Genomic DNA, 19425 nt, shown 5'->3' on the forward strand with positions numbered 1-19425 from the left:
CCAAACATGACATGATGTGTGAAAAACAAAAAAATATTTGGTGTCATACAAAAATGTTTGATGACCCTTGCTATAAATTCTACAAAATAGTTAATATCATATGGATAATCATCATATGTATAACTTTATTCAATTAGTCCACATCCAAAATATACAACCATATATGCAAGTAGCAAAAGCAAGTAGCAACAACTAAAGATTTCAAATTTTTAATCTTTGAATCGGTTGGAGCTCGTATATAATGTTTGCTTTTTTAAAAATTTTGTTTATCAGACACACATTAAGGAGGAGTTTATTGAATAAAAGAAAAGGAGAGATTTTTGAAGATCTTCAAAGGGAAGTACTCAATTCTAACTCTTTCAATTCAGTTTAATAGTGTTTGTCATCAAAAAGGAGATTGTTGAGTTTGAAAAACTGAAATGATGATCAAACATTATTAAAATAGAAAATTATTAAAATTATTATTAAGTGTTTATTTAATTGCATCCAGTGGTTTGTTTGATGTTTTTGTTAGTGTACAAGAAGAAAAATAAAATTATTTCTTGACACAATTGATGAAAGTCCAATTTAATTACTAAACATGTTTAAACATGTTTAGCTCAATAATATTTGTTCACTTCAAATGGCTAAAAGGCAAAGAAACTAAAATTGGCCCAAAGCCTTCATCATAAACCATTCAGTGATCATAAGGAAGCTTCCTCAAGAAACCAATAGTCTAATACGTGATTTTATGTCTTAGTAACTGGAAGTTAAAATTCAATTTGATTTAATCACATTGAAAGCTTTACACGTTACTTTATATCTTGGGTAATGGAAGTGGGAATTCCATTTGGTTGTGAAAACATAGTAAAATTCCATCATTGTTGTGATGGAGACTAGATGTAGGCTACATTGCACCTAGTAGCTGAACCAAGATATATCTGGTGTCACTTCTTCTTCTCTACTCCTTTCTCTGTTTCTGTTTTTCAGAAGATAAAAATAAAAGTGTCTCTCAACTCGACACGAGACAAAACAAAAGTGTCCCTCAACTCAGCACGAGACAAAAGTAGAAAAATCTCCTGAAGTTCCTTTAAAAAATCAGAAATTAATATTCAGTAAAAAAGGTTAACATTCAACCCCTTTCTCTAAGGCACTAATTACCATCAAGTATGAAAAGAGATGATAAATTATGTTTTATTATTCAATTTATATTTATTGAAAAGAAATAATATTAACATTAAAGACATAGAATAATTTATATAAAAGTAAAGCATAAAAGAATATAAAAATATAAAATATTTAAAAAAATAAATATTATGAGAATAAAAAAATAAAAAGAATCTTGAATTAATAATACAAAGAATAAAATTAAGTTATGCAATCTTAGAGAAAAATTTGACGTGGCAAAATAGATTTATATATTTTTTCTGGATAATAAAAGAAAAAAATGAATCATTCATTCATGAATTATATCGAATGTTATTCTTGCTATTTATGTTAATATGATATACTCGTATACATTTGTATTGACAAATAAAATAATAAAAAAGAAGGAAAGAAAGAAAGAATACATAAAGCTATACATATATAATGGGACAATTCCGTACAAACTAATTAAGTGGAACATCCTCTAACAAAATCTTGAATGGCATTAACCTTAGCGCCTTTGGAAGTTAAATGTCTTAACTGATATAGCAAATGAGAATGCAAAAAGTGCTCCAAATCCAACAACCACAGCTGCAACCACTCCCAAGAAATCATGCCTGAAGCCAAAGTAATGTCTCAAAAAGTCTTCAATTTTTGGTTTACTTCCATCGTTGGATTCAATGCTTCCCTGCAAATCTCCATATTGTGATGCCACCAAACCATACAAACTCCAAGCCACTGGATTTAACCAATAGTACCATCTCCACCATATTGGAATACTCTGATGACCAATGCAAATAAAATATATATTAATATTAAATTCAAAATTTATTAACCATATTACTAGAAATACTTATGTGATTTTAGAGGACAATTAATGCGGGCAAAAAATTTTTTATATGATTTGTTAGGAGATGAAATCCTGAAAAATTAGATTGTTGGTAATTTTAAAAAATATGGGGCAAATAAAATTCGTCGAAAACAAATTACAAAATATACATTTGTCGGAGATAAATTGTCAATTTTTTTTTTAATTTTTAAAAAGTGAATTCATCAACGGAGAATTGTATTTTTATTTTTAATATTTTAAAAATACAATTTTCCAAAACGAATTGTTTTTTTATTATTTTTAAGTTTTTTAAAAATATAATACATTAACAGCAAATTCTAAATACTACATATTAGTAAATAACGATATTACACCATTCTTTTAAAAATTACCAAACCTAAAATCATATACAAATTAAAAAAGTGAATTAATACATACTTTAAAAATATTTATAACCACATATTTTATGTCATTTTTAAATATAATAGATAAATATAAGTGGTTATAAATATTTCTGCAATCCACATTAAACATAATACAAGAGAATATAAGAATGGAAAAGTATAGGTAGAGAATGAAAATATTAAATAATGTAAACAATGGATATATCGAATGTTCAATTCATTTATACAAATTAAAAAAGTGAATTAATACATACTTTAAAAATATTTATAACCACATATTTTATGTCATTTTTAAATATAATAGATAAATATAAGTGGTTATAAATATTTCTGCAATCCGCATTAAACATAATACAAGAGAATATAAGAATGGAAAAGTATAGGTAGAGAATGAAAATATTAAATAATGTAAACAATGGATATATCGAATGTTCAATTCATTAGGTGTGCGGATAGTTATTCTAATTTAAGTGGATAATTTGAAGATGTATGTAGTGTGTTTTTACTCTATTAGACCAATTTTAGAATTCATTATTCACATTGTTCACAAAAATTATTGTCTGTCTAGCAAAGTCCTATAAAGTATTTCTCATAATGTTGTAAGTAGCAAGATGCATCCATTTAATGTGATAGCAACTAAGGAAGTGAGAACTTACTGGTCTTGGGATTATGAATCCTGAGAAGAGATTCCACACTGAGTAGAAAGCAGAAGCAACTATAGTAGAGATGTGTTGATTTGGAGTCATAGCAACCGACATCATGCCATAGTAAGTGAAGTACAAGAAGGTGAAATACATGAAGAATAAGTACCAGAAAACCTTAGTGACTGTCCACTCAAAACCAATCATTGCATAAACTATAATGCCATACACCAATGCCTGTGAAAGAACATATGGGACCTCAATTAGAACCTGCAAAGGAAGATTGAAGTTAGAAAAGAAGAGGAAGACGTTAATTATTTACACACAACTAAGTCTTATCTAATTATATGAGGAGTAGAATTACTTGCCTGAGCAAAAGCATACGGCAAAGCTGAATACATTCCGGCTGCTCTTTCTCTATAAAAGACTGTTCTCTCGACTGCAACTACCGGCTGCACGGCATTAGCATTCTTAATACCAATAAGGAGAACAGCAGCATACATGGAGCCCATGGCATTGGAAAGATCTTGTTGCTTTTTACTGCAATAATTAGGGTGAAGATTTAGTTTTAGATCAAACAAATTACATTAGTTTATAGCGGAAACGATGTCCTAGTTTCTAGTTTGATCTTACATTGTGGAGCCAAGGTCCCAAAACATGCTTCCAAGCACTAAAGCCACTGCGGTTGAGTAAAGAAATCTTATGGCAGTGTACAGCGGATTGCGCCAGTAAGACCAATGTTGTTTCCACAAGCAAGCCAAGCATTGTGTGAAAAAGGACCTTGAGAATTGCGTAGGAAAATAAAGGTCTTTGGAACCAGGAGCCGGAGTACTCAATTCTTTAATAAGTTCTTTGTTTCTCCTGAACCAAAACAAAATCAGCAAATATCCTATGCAATATTTTAGGCTTTGTAGAAATTAGAATAGGAAAATACCTGTATAAATCTGATTTTTTATACACCTCAGAGAAATCGATCCCCAATTCATGTTCTTTAGCTGAATTTGTGACTTCTAGCATCCATGTTGCTGGATTATAGCCATCTTTAATCTTATTAACACCTTGGATTCCCTTCAAGACAAATGTGTGCATATGAGTGAAATTATTTCATTTTAAATATATAATTCAATATTTTTCATTTTAAATTTCTGCATAAGATTTCCATTTTCTACCTCAAAGTAGTTAATTAAAGTGGAAGAATGATGCCCAAGTGGTCCAACATATATCTCTTGTCCACCTTGCTTCATTAGCAGAAGCTGTATTTCAATGGAAAAAGAAAAAAAAAAGTGTATTAGAATATAAACCCAGTAATAGAAGAGAACACATTAAAATTGATATGTTTATTTTTCAAGTTTACCTCATCAAAAGATTCAAAAATATCAATGCTAGGCTGATGAATGGTACAGACAACAGTTCTTCCTGTGTCTACTGTGTTCCTAACTGTTCTCATAACAATTGCAGCAGCTCTTGCATCCAGCCCTGAAGTTGGCTCATCCATGAATATTATAGAAGGATTCGCCACCAACTCAACCGCAATCGTCAACCTTTTCCGTTGTTCTGTGGACAAACCACTAATACCAGGCAATCCAACCAAAGCATGCCTTAGTGGTTTCAACTCCACAAGTTCCATCACTTCCTCAATGAACATCTATAACCATGCATTAATCAGTTAGTCTCAAACTTAGTAACATCACCAAAGCCTAAAGGCTTTAGATTCATATACCAACCTTTCTGGTTTTAGCATCAATATCTGGGGACAATCGAAGCCATGCTGAATAGAGCAAGGATTCATATACAGTTACATTAGGAGAGTGGATATCGTTTTGCTCGCAGTATCCGGAAATCCTTGCAAATGTTTCTTGCTTCTTTGGATACCCTGAAACTGTGATGCTCCCTCCAATATAACCTCCAGTTTTTCTACCAGCAAGTACATCCATCAGAGTTGTTTTTCCAGCACCGGTGACTCCCATTAGAGCAGTGAGAACACCTGGCCTAAAAGCTCCACTAACACCCTTCAAAAGAACCAACCTATCCTCAACAACGCCGCGATCCTTCATTGCCTGCAGGTTTAGTGCAAAGATTTTCTTAAAAGTTATTGCACAATAATGATTTGAAATTTGAATACAATAATATGTTTCTGCCTTACCTGTGGCATGTCAACAGCATATGTTACTTCATCAAAGGTGATGGAATGTGGCTCAAAAGGAAGAACCATTCCTCTTCTATTATGAGGCGTAATGCTTCCACTTACACTCTCTCCGTTTACCACTGTAAAATGAATCCAATATGGGAATTGTAAATCAACTATATTATGCAGATACAAGCTGTTAGAGGCTTAGTTTTAATGAGATGAAGTACCTCTATTTGAGTGATGAGAAAAGCTATGTCTCAAGAACTTCAAAGCATTACTTCCTTTTTTACTACCATCATTTTCTTCATTGCTTTTACTTTCTTCTGATTTTACAGACTGATGCTTCCCAAGTGCTGCATAACCAATCTTGTGATATTAGTACAAAACTTTTGTTCTGAAGTTGGTTTAGTAAACATTAAGGCGAAGAAAGAAACTTACGATCCAAGTAAGTGAGAGCAAGAATGTAACCAAAGTTAAAGATTAAGGTGTATCCAATCAAAGCTCCAACAGCTATCCAATACCAGTAAGACTGAGTAAAAAATCCGCGCGACTTCAAAACTTGAATTCCTAGAGTTTCATTTGAACCAGGTAGAACCTTTTTCATGAGACAACATAAACAAACATTAGATCATTCTTGTGATACAAGAAAGGCAAAAAAATGGGCAAGAGAAAAAAAAACTGAACAAATGCTTTAGTTAGAAACATACATGTCCCCATCTCTTCCCCAGGAACTCATTGTTTGCTATCCCATTTTGTCCGTACATCATAGGTGACATCCAAAATCCCCAAAGCCACCATTTTTTGATGTTTTCTGTAGGCATAAAGCAAAAGATGTTACTACAGAACATAATGTCATAAAGACTAAGATTGTTTTGTTTTGTTTTGTTTATTATCTATGATTATTGATACCTTTCGACAAGACGAAACCACTCATGGCAAAAAGGATTGCTAAAGCAAATGATCCAAATGTTAGAGCCACTGTCATTTCTCTACCAACTGCTGCAATAAATCGGAACAACGAAGAAGCCATCTGGTTTACTAGTACAAGAAGAAGGTATTGCCTGAAAAATCTGCATCAAGTAGACACACGAATTAATATCAGTATTTGGTACTAAAAAACTTTGTCCAAAAAATATGAATGTGCTTGAAATATAGTTCTTTGTATTACCTTCCAACATCTGGATCAAAACCAATGACATAGTAGGTTAGGAAGACCCAGACTCCAACTTCCACAAAAGTCATTGGGATTTTGAGGATCCATGCAGGAAGAGCAAATGCCCATGAAGGGAAGAAAAGATGTTCCCTTTGCTTGTAGAAAACAGGAAGCCTTGAAACTACCATAGAAAGCTCAGCCAGACCATTGAACATAATCACCACAACACTGTAGAACAATGCACCTGTGTATATACCTCCATGCGTCACTGAATCTCGGTGCATCTCCGTTCGGAGGAAGATTGTCATTGCAATGATTGCCATTACAGCAAGCTGATGAAGGCAGGATGAAGAAATTAGAAAGTGGATATGAAAAACATGCATTAACTAATTAGACAATGAAGTGAAATTAAACTTTCCAAGTTAGAAGCTTCATACTTGGCAAAGCTTGAAGGTGTAGACGAATGAATTGCGCTTCATAAGTAAATATTCTCTTGCTAAGCAAGCTTTTAGGAGTTCCCATTTTCCAACTCCATATTTTTTGGTTGTCAAAGCAGCAGGGTGGCTCTTAGACTTGTCAAACTCAGTACTAAGTTCATCACCAAGTCTTCTCCCAACATGAAATGATTGAAATGCATCAGCAAACTCTTTGGATGTGACAAATCTATATGGCTGATCTTTGTGAACCCAATATTGTTCTTGATCTTTCCTTGATGTCACCTATAACATAATAATGGTTTGCAAAGTTAAGATCACATAGATGACATAACCTTACCATTTTGGCAAGTAAACATAATTGAAAGGTATAATGATACTACTTACCTCTTGCAAAAAGTCTGCCACACCTTTCCTCTCAGGACATCTAAACCCCATCGATTCGAAAAACTCGAGCACATTTTCACGGGGACCTTGGTACACAATGTGGCTATCAGAGAGTAGAATAATGTCATCAAAGAGATTGTAAGTCTCTGGTGCTGGCTGCAGGAGTGAGATGACGGCGGTTCCCTTGAGAATGTGAACATATTGCTTGAGTGAATTCACAATTTGGAAAGTTGTTGAACTATCCAAACCAGTGGAGATTTCATCCATGAAAAGAGCTTTAGCTGGTCCTACCAGCATCTCCCCTATATTTATATAGCTTATTGTTAGTAAAAAACTCTCACATAATCAATACATTGAGATGATTAAACAAGAAACATTTCAAGATTGAAACCTCTGGTTCTGTTTTACCTGTTGTAACACGTTTCCTTTGTCCACCAGAGATACCTCTTAACATTGCATTTCCTACCACAGTATCAGCACATACCTCCAATCCCAGAATCTGCATAGGTTTAGAAAAGAAACAAAACACTTTAGAACAGAATATTATGATGAGCACATGATAATTAGAGAGTGACTTTGAAATTATAAATTTTACCCTTAGGACATAATCTGTAATGAAATTTGCTTTCTGCCCTTCAGTTGCTACAGCCTAAGTATTATAATTCAAAAAAAGACAATTAACTAGTAATTATCAATAATTTCTGTTTATAAGGAAAACAAGTAGAAACGTGCACTTAGTTTCAAGATAACTAATTTATCTTTTACCTTCATGTAGACATCAATATCTGGATCAGGCTTGATATTGGCCTCTTTTTCTCTTCTTGACAATTCTGCTAGCAGGTCTGCAGAATGCCAAAAGTATCAGACATTGGCAAAAGTCAATGGTCAACATTTGTTTTCAATGTTAAATTTCCTAAAGACAAAGTCTAAGGACTAACACTTTTATTAAAATTTGGCTAACACTTAACAAGCAAAAGAAAAGTGAATAATCTCACACCATTAAAAATACTAATGATGGCTAATTGATGGCTATAAATCACAAAATCTGCTGACCCTAGCACTCTTCTTTGCTGAAACTATGAGCAAAATAAGAAAGAAAAAGCATAATTTAATTTGGACTAACCATAACGAGGTCCAACTCCTTGGCATCTTGCAGAGAAAGCCAGTGTCTCTCTGACAGTCATTTCTCCAATATGAAGATCATTTTGACTCACATATGCAGCAGTTCTTTGGGGCACAAACTCATTCATCCCATGTCCATTATAGGTCACCTTTCCATTAAACTGATACAGAAGCAACACTTAATTATTTGCTAGACCAAATTAAAAAAAAAATGATTTGTGTGTGTATTTTTTCATGTCCTAACCTTTAATTTTGGATCAAGTTTTCCTGCCAGAGCCAACAGGAGTGTGGTTTTTCCAGAACTTGGTGGGCCCAAAAGCAATGTCATTCTGAAGAGAGAGGAAAATTGAAACATGTTATTATGTATATTGATTCCAAAAGTTGTTAGCTAATTAATAACTATGATTATCTTGTATTCCAAATACCTGGCAGGCTTTATTATTCCACTAACATCCTGGAGTATATTTATGTGTTCTCTTCTACTTGGAAGTACATGAAGAGTGTTCAACAGTCCCTGAAAAATTATGAAACCAAAATATTAGATAAGTTACTATCTCCTTCAATATATATAGCAAACTTCAATTCACTATATATACTACTTACGTCAACTATATTGACCATGAAGTTAGTGAAGGTGGGCAAAGCTCTGGTTCCTACATGAACTTCTGCTTCAATGTTCATGTGCTCAAATCGGACCTCTATTGTAGGAAGATCAATTCCAACTCTGGTTTTTAATTCATCATACAAGTAAGAAAATAATAAGATTATATATCTATTAGGACAATTGCATTTTTCCTTTTTAGAATGATATAATAATAAGCAGGAGATTGAAAGTTTTGACAATAATGTACAAGATCCATATAAAAGTTAACATTAATAATACAAAATTGATTAATCACTTCTTACATGCATTTAAATGAAACGTAATAAGAAATAAATTTTAAGGTAGAGAGTCACGTGCAGTTATTTTTAAAGTTAATAATTAAAAAACCTTGAATAATTTAACATGTCTAACAATATATAACTGTTAACTTCATAAGAAAATGATTGTATCTTTTGAACAGGGCAAGCATTCATGGTGGTTATTGTTATTATTACCGATCAATACGATCCCTGAGCTTGAGCAAGAACTTCTCATTATCCTCTTCAGCAATCCTCACTAGCCTCTCAAGGAGTTCTCTCTTTTCTTGCAACCCAAGCTTCTTTATGTCAATCTCACTAACTCCTCCACCGTCCGGCGAGGCCAGCAACCCTTTCCTCAGACGCACAACAGTCGGAAGTCTCTCAATTGCCGCCCACTTGAGAGCTTCCTCGTCGTCCTCCTGCCGGAACGAGCTCGAGAATATCTCGTCAGCATCACTACTCCTCCATATCGAAGAACTTCCAATCCTAAAACTCCCTCCACCCTCCATCCGCCAAAACTTGCCAACTTCTCTCAAATGTTGTTACTATATTTTTATATTTGTTTATTTTGTTGGCAAAGGAAACAGTACAGTGTATGTAGTAGTTCCTTGCTCAATGGTTGAATGTGAAATAAGACAACGGTGTAGCGTATATATATAGACAGAGACAAAGAGAGGTTTACTTAACGTAGATGAATAACTATGCATCATGCAGTTCGTTTACTTTAATTTCATGTTCAATAAAGGTGTCGAAAATGATGTCGGCGATGTATTCATTTATTTATTTTATTTTAATTAGAAGGAAGAAGTATGATTCTTATTACAGCTGGGGGTGATTACTGTGTGTTTCCATACGTGAGAAGAAAGAAGTGGTTACGAATATCCAACCGTGATGTAGTTGAATTTCTGCTGGTTGAGGATCCCAGAGTGGTCAAATATAATACACAATTTTTTGGGATAAAGATTACATTGTAATATAGATTATGGAAAATTAGCCAGCTCATAGGTGAGGTGATGACTGATGACATAATTGATTATGTATTCTTCTCAATGTTAAAAAATAATATATTTTAGAAAAAATAATATATTAAAATGATAATTTTTTTATTCGTAAAATATGCAGTATTTTTTTATAATTTTTTTTAAAAAATCTTTAATTTATTTTATAATATTTGTATTAACTAACATGAATTTTAATTTTTTTAAAATATTTTTTAACAAAAATTTTATTTTTTGTAATTAAAATTTATTTATCAAAATATTTTTTAATAAATTATTTTTTAATAATTAAATTATACTTTATCAAAATATTTTTCAAATATTTTTTAATAATTAAATTAATTTTTTACTAAAATATCTTTTAATAATATTTTAGTTTTTAAATTGTTATTTTACTAAAATTTTCTTTAACAATTTTTTTATATTTTATTATTAATCTCACGATATCAATATATATTATTTTAATATTAAATTAAAAAAATTTTCTTAAAAACTAGATTATTAACACAAAAAAAATCTATATGAGTTAAAAAGAATATTTTTTAAAAATTATAAAAAAATATATATTTTGTAAATAAAAAAAAAGAAAAGTATTATTTTAGTATTTTTTAAAAGGAGGGAGCAAAATTTTCTCCATATTTTAATTCGTTGCTCGGTAAATAAACAATTAGTGTATTAACGCGCTATTCACATAAGCAATGATTTTACAGTGTTATAAGAATAATGAAGAAACAGGTGAGTGAAATTTCAAATAATTAAATGAGGATTATAGGTAATATGCAAAAATATAAACAGAAATCGTTGGAAGCGTTTTCAAAGATAACAGTTTTTGAAAAAATTCAATTTTGTTAAAGGAAAAGTATAGGATACCAACATATTATCTGCCAACTTATTACCAATAATAATTAATTATTATATTTTAAATACATATATACAGAGACGAGTTAATACTCAAATTCGTCCCTGAAAGATACCTCGATCTCCATATTAGTCTCCGAAAGATAAAGTTAATCAAAAGAGTCCTTGAAAGATACACGACTGAATTAGGTTCGTCTTTCCGTCAATTCGCTTGATGACTTGGCTAACGTCTGCTGATGTGTGACGTTAACTGCCACGCTGGCCGAGAAGGAAAACGACGCCGTTTTGAGTGGATGCCCAGATAGTCATGATTCGGCGTCGTTTTGTACGCATAGTGGATTCAAAACAAGGCCAACTCCGAGCTCTCTTCTCACCAGAAGAAGATCTTCAAAGTTGATGACCACATCGGCGTTGCCATCGCCAGACTCACCGCCAACGGCCGCGTTCTCTCACGCTACATGCGCAACGAATGCATCAACTATTCCTATACCTACGAGTCTCCTCTTCCCGTTGGACGACTCATCGTTCAGCTCGCTGACAAGGCTCAGGTATCAAGGTTTAGGGTTTTCGGTTTTTTGTTATTGTTTTGGTTCTTGGATCGTGCAATTGCTGTGCTAGGATTTATTTTGTGTTTTGAAATGTTTGGATCTGCATATGCAGTTTTGGTGTTTTTTTTTATTAATTTGAATTGTCAAATTTGACAGTCCTATAATTGTTGATTATGTTAATTGCGATGGAATTGATTGGTTTTTAGGTTTGTGGTGTTATTTGTAACTGTGAGTAGTGATGAAGTGTGGAAGTTCTCTTTTATGATGAATTGAAGGTTTTGTAGTGTGGTTTAGTCATCTCGGTTATGGTGCTAAAATTGGCTATGATAAAAGGATGATTGTATATGGCATCAGCTATTATCATATATGTTCAAATTCCGTTCTTTTAAGTATTTATTACCTTTTGCAGTGGTATTGAGTGTTAAAAACAAAAAGTTTCTTTAAACTGGTACTGATTGCTATAGTGTTAAATATGAGATGTTGTGGTTATGCTGCTTGTAGTTTGTACATTCGAACTAAGTGGCTGGAAATTATTACAAATATGTTTTAATTTGCGATTTTTGTCTTCTGTTTTTGAATGTATTTGTGATGGACCTCAAAGTTAGTTATGGGATGTGCATTTTGAAATGTTGTCAATCTTTTCTTATTTTGTTTGGAGGCTATTGAGCTGAGCTCTTAAATGTGAAATGACTAGTTAGCTGTATGCAAAAACTAACAATCTTCTTTGGTGTCTTTGATGCTAATGTAATGGGAAAGCTATTTAGCTATGATGGGGGAATCAGTTCACCTAGTGTGCCTTGTGGTGAGTTATAGTCATTAACTAGATGTGCTTCCTCTAATTTGGTTTGTGAGAGGCCATTGGTCCACAATCTGTCTGAAGTTTGAATAGCTCATTGAATCTATGCAACATATTAATGGAGTGAGAGAAAATCTTGAATGGGGCAACATCTATGTCATGCAACTCTATGTTTACCTGGCTTTACTTTGAAGATATGTGGTGGGGTGTTGAAGATATATGCAACTCTATGCATATTAAGGCATGTATAATGTCTATTTTGTAAATATCTACAAATTTGATGTATGAAAGAAAGAAGTATTTGCTGAATTTATTATAAGAGCTCTTTCTCTTGTGATGCAATTTTAATGGCAGGTTTGCACCTAGCGGTCATGGAAATGTCCTTATGGGGTTGGCCTCTTGGTCGGTGGAATGGATGAATCAGGAGCTCACCTCTATTATAACTGTCCAAGTGGAAACTATTTTGAATATCAGGCTTTTCACTATCTCTGCTGAGACAATCAAGGGGACTAGTTCAGCCACTGTTAAGAAGCTTGCCAACTTTATGACCTTCGTTCCTACTATAGGCTTCAAGCCCCCAAGAAAGACTGATAAATGACTTTGATTGGTGTTGAAATGTATTCTGGTTGAATTTGTTTTTGTGTGAGGATACTTTATGTTTTTTTGCACAGGGCAATTGAACTTCCATTATCAACATTTTGGTTATCTATGTAATTGAAAGTTGTACTATGCCCTTTTATTTTGTCTAGCATACTTTGCTGTGGTTTGTATCCTCATGTAAAACCTTTTTATTTTGCTCCTTAAGACAATGTGACAACTAGCCTTCCATGACAACTCAATGTTTAAGAGTACTTTGACTACTGATTTTGTTCATTCCTTAGTACATCTTCCTGTAATAGTGATTCGAATTGGTTTGGAACCTTTGAATTGGATTGTGTAGTCTTAATCTTAAATAACCAAATGCAACATCTATTCTCATTCAATAAATTACTCTCATTACAGCATGACATATCAACACATTTTGTTTTACTTGGAACTAGATAACAAACAACAAATCATTACATTAAGGACTACTACCACAAACAGGAAAACTATTAACATTTTCAATGATTTTACTTCAGCTTCCAAACTGCACAGTCTCCATGCCACCTTCAACCTCCATTCATCATAGTCACTTTCAACCCGCAGCCCAGCCCCGTAATCTTTCTTTGTTCCACCTTCGCCCACCACTTCATACTCATCATCGTCAACCCACTTAAAGTAATTGCAGTGACTGCCCTTCTGCAAATTCAAGAATCAGAAAAGAAAAATCTGAATAAAACCCCAAAGCACAAAACAACATGGAAAACCTTTAACTTCTTACACAACACTCACCAGGTACCTTGGACATGCACGGAATAGTCTATCTGGGTTCTCTGCTATCCTAGATTTTCTCAACGCAACCTTCAACCCGCAGAAACATGATTCCTCATGGGTTTTCCTCCTGGTTCGCACTTAAGCGCTGGAACCGTTACTGCCGTTCGAGAAGAACGACACACCACCTCCATGGCCTCCATTTCCTGCCTCCATCTTCACCCCAAACCAGCAATTTCAACACTAACCCAGGCATATGGCCCTTTTATTGCTGAAGGCGACGTATTTATTATCGAAATTAGGATTAGGTTTCAAACAATTAGGGACTGATTTGAACTGTTTTTCTAAACTTATCTTGTCAGCAATACGTTATGACACGTTGGCCTCCTCCACGTTGGAAGCTAACGACACACCTCAGCAGACGTTAGCCAGGTCACTGATGGAGTTGACGGAAGGACAAACGTGATTAACTCGGGTAACTTTCGGGGATTCTTTTGATTAACTTTATCTTTCGGGGACTAATATGGAGATCGAGCTATCTTTCAGGGACGAATTTGATATTTAACTCATAAAGAGACACATCCAGAAAATATATCTATAAAGACACTTCTATTAAACACAGCCATAAAAAAGACATTTTTATTAGACACATTCACGAAGATACTTCCATGAAACACAATTATAAATAAGAGTTGGCAGAAGTTGGTAGATATGCTGTTGGTAACGTAGTGGGACCGTATTTTTGTAGATGTGTCTAATAAAAATGTCTTTTTTTATAATTATGTCTAATGAAAGTGTCTTTATAGATATATTTTTTGAATGTATTTTTTATACATATATTTAAAATATAATAATTAATTATTATTAACAATAAACTGGTAGATAGTATATTAGTACTCTATACTTTTCTAATTGCTTATCATGTAAAAAAACTAGTGTAGAGTTGAGGGTCAGTTTTTCCTTTTCTTTTTTATATTTTTCTATGGCTGGTTAGTAAGATAGTACAATATATACAACCACCTTTAATTATAATTGTTTCGTTAAAACCTCTGAAAGAAAACTCAATGGGGAAGAATTACTATTCTGTTCGTATCGTATTTGAGAAACTTATAAATATAATCGGTTTTGTTTTTAAACCACTGTATGCAATGTATCTAGCCTAAAAAAGAGAAAAGCAATGCAAACAAAATTAAAGAATACTAGGAGATTGGTAAGTATTAAGTCACTATTTTATTTACTAATAAATTGTGTAATAATAATAAAAGAGAAATTAATCAAAGTAATAAGTATTTTATTTTCTAAATTTAAGCCTAATTTAACAAAGAGTTAATAATAAAGAACAAAATTAATAATGCATATATGGTAAAATATAAACTGCTAATCTGCTATAGCTATTTTGTTTACAAATATTATATGTTTATTTTGATTAGTCAAAATTGACGCACTATTTTATATTTTAAAGTATACTAAGTACTGACATCGTGTTACTACTAATTTATGTGCTCAATTGTTATATATTTCCTAACTACTTTAAAACCTAATAAAGTCATAGCTTTGTCTTCTCCAAAGAAAAAAATGGTCATAGTTTTGTACCTTGATAAATTATGAATAATCTAATCTAATAACTAATAATCAGGATCATCATAGAATAATAGTGCGTGAGATTACATATTCAGTGATGTCAATACAAACGCCCCCTATAAAAAGTGCGGTCACCAGGACATAAAAAATATAAATAAATAAAACTTGGAAACCATGTGATGTGATGTAGCATATTTGTGAATGTCAACAAGCTGACCTTTTACAAATTTCATCAGCGCTGATTTCATTCACTCACTGCTAGGTGGCAATATGCACTATCAATTCGATTCTATTTGATCGGATAGAATTGTTAATTCAATTTGTGAATAAAGTAAAATGTTAATAGAATTTCTGTGTGAGTCGAATAAAGTATAGATTGAGTCTCAGTTCTATTCGACCAATTCGTATCTTATACATATATACTATATATTTATATAAAAATATATTTTAAGTGAATGTTAAATAAAAGACTTTTTACTAAATACAAAAAATTTTAATTATTAAAAAAATATTATTAATTGGTAATTTAATATTTTTTTTATATAAAAATTAGTTCTATTTCAAATTATCATTAAGTTATGTCACCAAAAAAAATTATCAAGTTATATAATAATATTGTATCTTTTTTGTAACCTGCGAATAAAGTCATGTACCTGGACTAAAAACGGGTAAAATTAGGATTGAAATATTCTTAACCCGAATGTAAAATTAAGGTTGGTTCCAAACTCTACTCTACCTTACCCGTTGTCACCCATACTCACTGTATGACTAAACCCATTCAAAAAATTAAATTATTCTACTAAAAATCTTATCGTTAATAAATATATTTTATATAAACACAAATATTTATCATAAAAAATATGTATAATTATAAAATATTTTAATCTTTTTATTTTTAATAATTTTATATATTATTTTTTGTACATCTCTATTTATTTTCATTGCTTTTACTAATATTTAAATTTTATTTATTTTTATAAGTTATATCTATTTATATATTTGTATAATAATTATTTATTTACAAGATGAATATAAAATCAACATAAAATGGAAGCGTATGTCTAATAATTTTTTTTCGTAATCTATGTATGTCTTGTTATAAACAATTTAATTCATCATATTTGACTCATATTTAAAATATTTAGCTAATATCTGACCATATTACAAATACACAAATTTCAAATCACTACTATATACTGCTATATGATCCTTTTCCTTAACTTGAAATGTACGTACACACTGAGAGTAATTTCAGCAGCCACACAAACACAAGCAAATTAAGCTATAAGCCTCCATGCCCAATTGTCTACTCTTGACTTCTTCGTTATACAGAATTCCCGAAAGACTGGATTGACCTTTTCTTTATTCAAATAATTCAATTAGGAAACGTGCTCAAAGTTAATAGATTCATGTTCCCCAATTATTGAATAATTTCGACCTACTAATATCAAGTTGCATTCATCAGAACAAATCATTTGCTCTTGAAATAATTAGTGTACCTTTGGTTTAAGCGCAGCGTGGATTTTTTATTTCTATTTTTAATGTTTTTTATTTTTTAAATTTTATAAATAAAAAATAATCTTTTTTTTTATTAAATTCTAAAAACAAGAGACTAAAAAAATATATAAAATGAAAAAACAAATTAAATACATCTTAAATTTCTCGAAAGAATGACTTTTATTTCGAAAGGGTCACACACTTAAGGTAGAAAAAAAAAATCAAAATGTTATGTGATATAAAAAAGTAAATTAAATACGTAAAATATAAAATCGTAACCAGATTTAAATTGTAAAATTGTCGAATTTAATAAAAATTTTATAAAATTGATTGAGTTATTTAAAATCGTAATATAAAAAAATTTTAAGAGTTAAATCAAAATGCTAATTATTATACACGTACTTCCTATGGTTGTTACTAGCTCTATCTTATTTTCGATGGCGGGAGCTGCTCTTCTCTCTCTTAACTATTTCTTTCTTTCTATTTCGTTCAATTAATTATTGTTCTTTATAATCTTTTTTCACCATTCATGTTCTTTTATCTTCACCATTGTTTTTATGAAATTATATGATACATATTCAATAGGACATTTTGATATTTTAGAACTAAAAAATAAAATAATAATTTTATTCTGTTCAAGAATTTAATTACTAGAAAAATTACATTATGTCAGTTACAGAGATAAAAAAAAATCAAGAGTGCGCCTCAAGTGAAATCACATTGACTTGAGGGGAAAGGAATATGAATTTTCTGAAATTGCTTAGAGTAAAATAATTATGAGGAGTTTTCTAAATCCAAATTGCCTACCTAAGTTGGTTGGAATTAGTTTAAATTTTGAAATTACTTGAAGGTTAGATTTTTTATCTTTTATTTAAATTTCAACTAGTATAATTTAGATTTAAATTTGATTTGTTGTTTGGACTTGTGAAAGGATTTAGTTTTGATTTGTTTGGCAATATCTTTTGATGCTTAAAATTTAAATCAAAATTAATTTAATCTATTAAGATCAAATGTGATTTAAATTTATTAGCAATTTTTAGGTGTTTAATATTTAATCAAATATGATCTAATATAATAATATCAAATTTAATTTAAATTAGAAAGAATTAATTTTTGAGTCATATCTTTAGTTTAATTTCAAATTTTATAATTTTATTTTAGGGAGATTTAATTCACTTTTATACTGATTAATTAGGAGTCTATTTAAATAAATTTGTAAGGCACCGTATGAGATTTTGATGAATAAATTTTATGATTGCTTTTATGTATATTTTTCTATGAATTCAAGTGAAGTGAGTGGTGCGGTATTTGTAACCCACTAACTTACCGGTAAGTGCACCGCGTCGTACCAAGTAATATCATATGTAAGTAAGGGTTGATCCCACGAGGATTGATGGATCAAGCAACAATAATTGATTGATTGGCTTAGTTAGACAAACAAAAAATAGTATTGAGATGCAATATAAAAGACATTAAATAATATAAAGAATATTGAAGAAAGGCAAGTAAATACTTTGGGAAGAAAATATGGAGAAGATAGTTAAGGCTTTAGAGTTATCTATTCTTCTGGATTAACCTTTCTTACTAACTATTTTAATTATGTAGGATTTAATTTATGACAAACTATATGTGACTAGACCCTAATTCCTTAGACCTTCCTAATCTCCTCTAAAATTCATTAACTGCTAATTCCTTGGTCAATTAATTCCAATTAGAAGCTACATGATCAAATTCCAGTTTATATGCCACAAAAATTCTAATTACCCAAAAATAAAAGGATTATATGTCACGTATCCCGTTAAATCCAGATAATTAAAATTTAGGAGAATATGTTTTCAAGTTGTTGTTCAAGTAAAGAGCTTTTCCAAGTTTTACAAGAACTCAAATAGAAAGAGGGTCATATTTCCGTTCCACCTAAATTCATAAGATAAAGAGCGAAAACAATTCTTAAATTATAAATCCATACATGAATTAAAATAGAAAAAAGTAATTAAATTAATCCATAGAAATAGACAGAGCTCCTAACCTTAACAATGGAGGATTAGTTGCTCATGATTGAGAGGGAAAATAAGGATTCAAATAAAATGTACTTGAGTTCCAATCTGATGGATTTGAATCCCCTTTTATAACTAATCCTAATAATTTAAAAATCAAATTTCTAAAATTAAAATTAAAATAATATCTTTTCCTATTTAAAAATTAAATTTGAATTTAAATTCGAATTAATTAACAAGTCTTCAGTTGATGGGTGCGGACCACTTGATTTGTCTATTCTGCCGTTTTTAATCTGTGTTTTCTGGGCTGAAAACTGGGTCAAAACAGCCCAGAAATTGCCCCCAGCGTCTTTCTGCGTTTTCTGCACGTTGCGCATGTCACGCGTACGCGTCAGTCACGCATACGCGTCGATGGTCTTCTTTTGCAAGTCACGCGTACGAGTCAGTCACGCGCACGCGTCGCTGAGCAAATCTTCAAATTACGCGTACGCGTCAGTCACGCGCACGCATCGCCATGGATACTTCCAAATCACGCGCACGCGTCAGGCACGCGTGCGTGTCGCTCCTCGCTGCCATCTCCTTTGATTCTTGTGCTGCAGAAACTCCATCAAATCCAGCCGAATGCTACCTAAAATAAACAGTATTGCACAAAACTCAAAATAGCATCCATAGTG

At 31.6% G+C, this 19425-nt stretch overlaps 1 protein-coding gene across 1 annotated transcript; it reads right to left on the reverse strand.

The window, feature by feature from the left end:
• Positions 1–1449: 1449 nt before the first annotated feature.
• LOC107647851 (pleiotropic drug resistance protein 1) lies at positions 1450–9766 on the reverse strand. The gene is made up of 24 exons (XM_016351892.3): positions 9322–9766; positions 8827–8947; positions 8649–8737; positions 8468–8552; positions 8225–8384; positions 7867–7943; positions 7697–7750; positions 7510–7600; positions 7102–7403; positions 6718–6999; positions 6296–6612; positions 6037–6197; positions 5835–5938; positions 5566–5722; positions 5355–5480; positions 5143–5264; positions 4724–5056; positions 4354–4644; positions 4169–4252; positions 3934–4067; positions 3633–3860; positions 3368–3539; positions 3015–3269; positions 1450–1906 (listed from the first exon to the last, which is right to left on the reverse strand). The coding sequence occupies exons 1-24, from the start codon at positions 9633–9635 to the stop codon at positions 1637–1639; spliced, it is 4329 nt and encodes a 1442-aa protein (XP_016207378.1). The 5' UTR covers positions 9636–9766; the 3' UTR covers positions 1450–1636.
• Positions 9767–19425: the final 9659 nt, after the last annotated feature.

The sequence above is a fragment of the Arachis ipaensis genome, chromosome B6 (assembly GCF_059453495.1).
Source record: "Arachis ipaensis isolate K30076 ecotype BB chromosome B6, ASM5945349v1, whole genome shotgun sequence".
In the NCBI taxonomy this organism is placed as follows: Eukaryota; Viridiplantae; Streptophyta; class Magnoliopsida; order Fabales; family Fabaceae; genus Arachis; species Arachis ipaensis.

Bases quoted from the DNA above. Each gene is read 5' to 3' on its own strand.
- LOC107647851 (XM_016351892.3), bottom strand. From the start codon at position 9,635: ATGGAGGGTGGAGGGAGTTTTAGGATTGGAAGTTCTTCGATATGGAGG. The intron at 8,738-8,826 runs GTAAGTAGTATA...ATAATTTTTCAG, and splicing joins TCATGGTCAATATAGTTGAC to GGACTGTTGAACACTCTTCA. The intron at 6,198-6,295 runs GTAATACAAAGA...TACTTGATGCAG, and splicing joins TTTGATCCAGATGTTGGAAG to ATTTTTCAGGCAATACCTTC.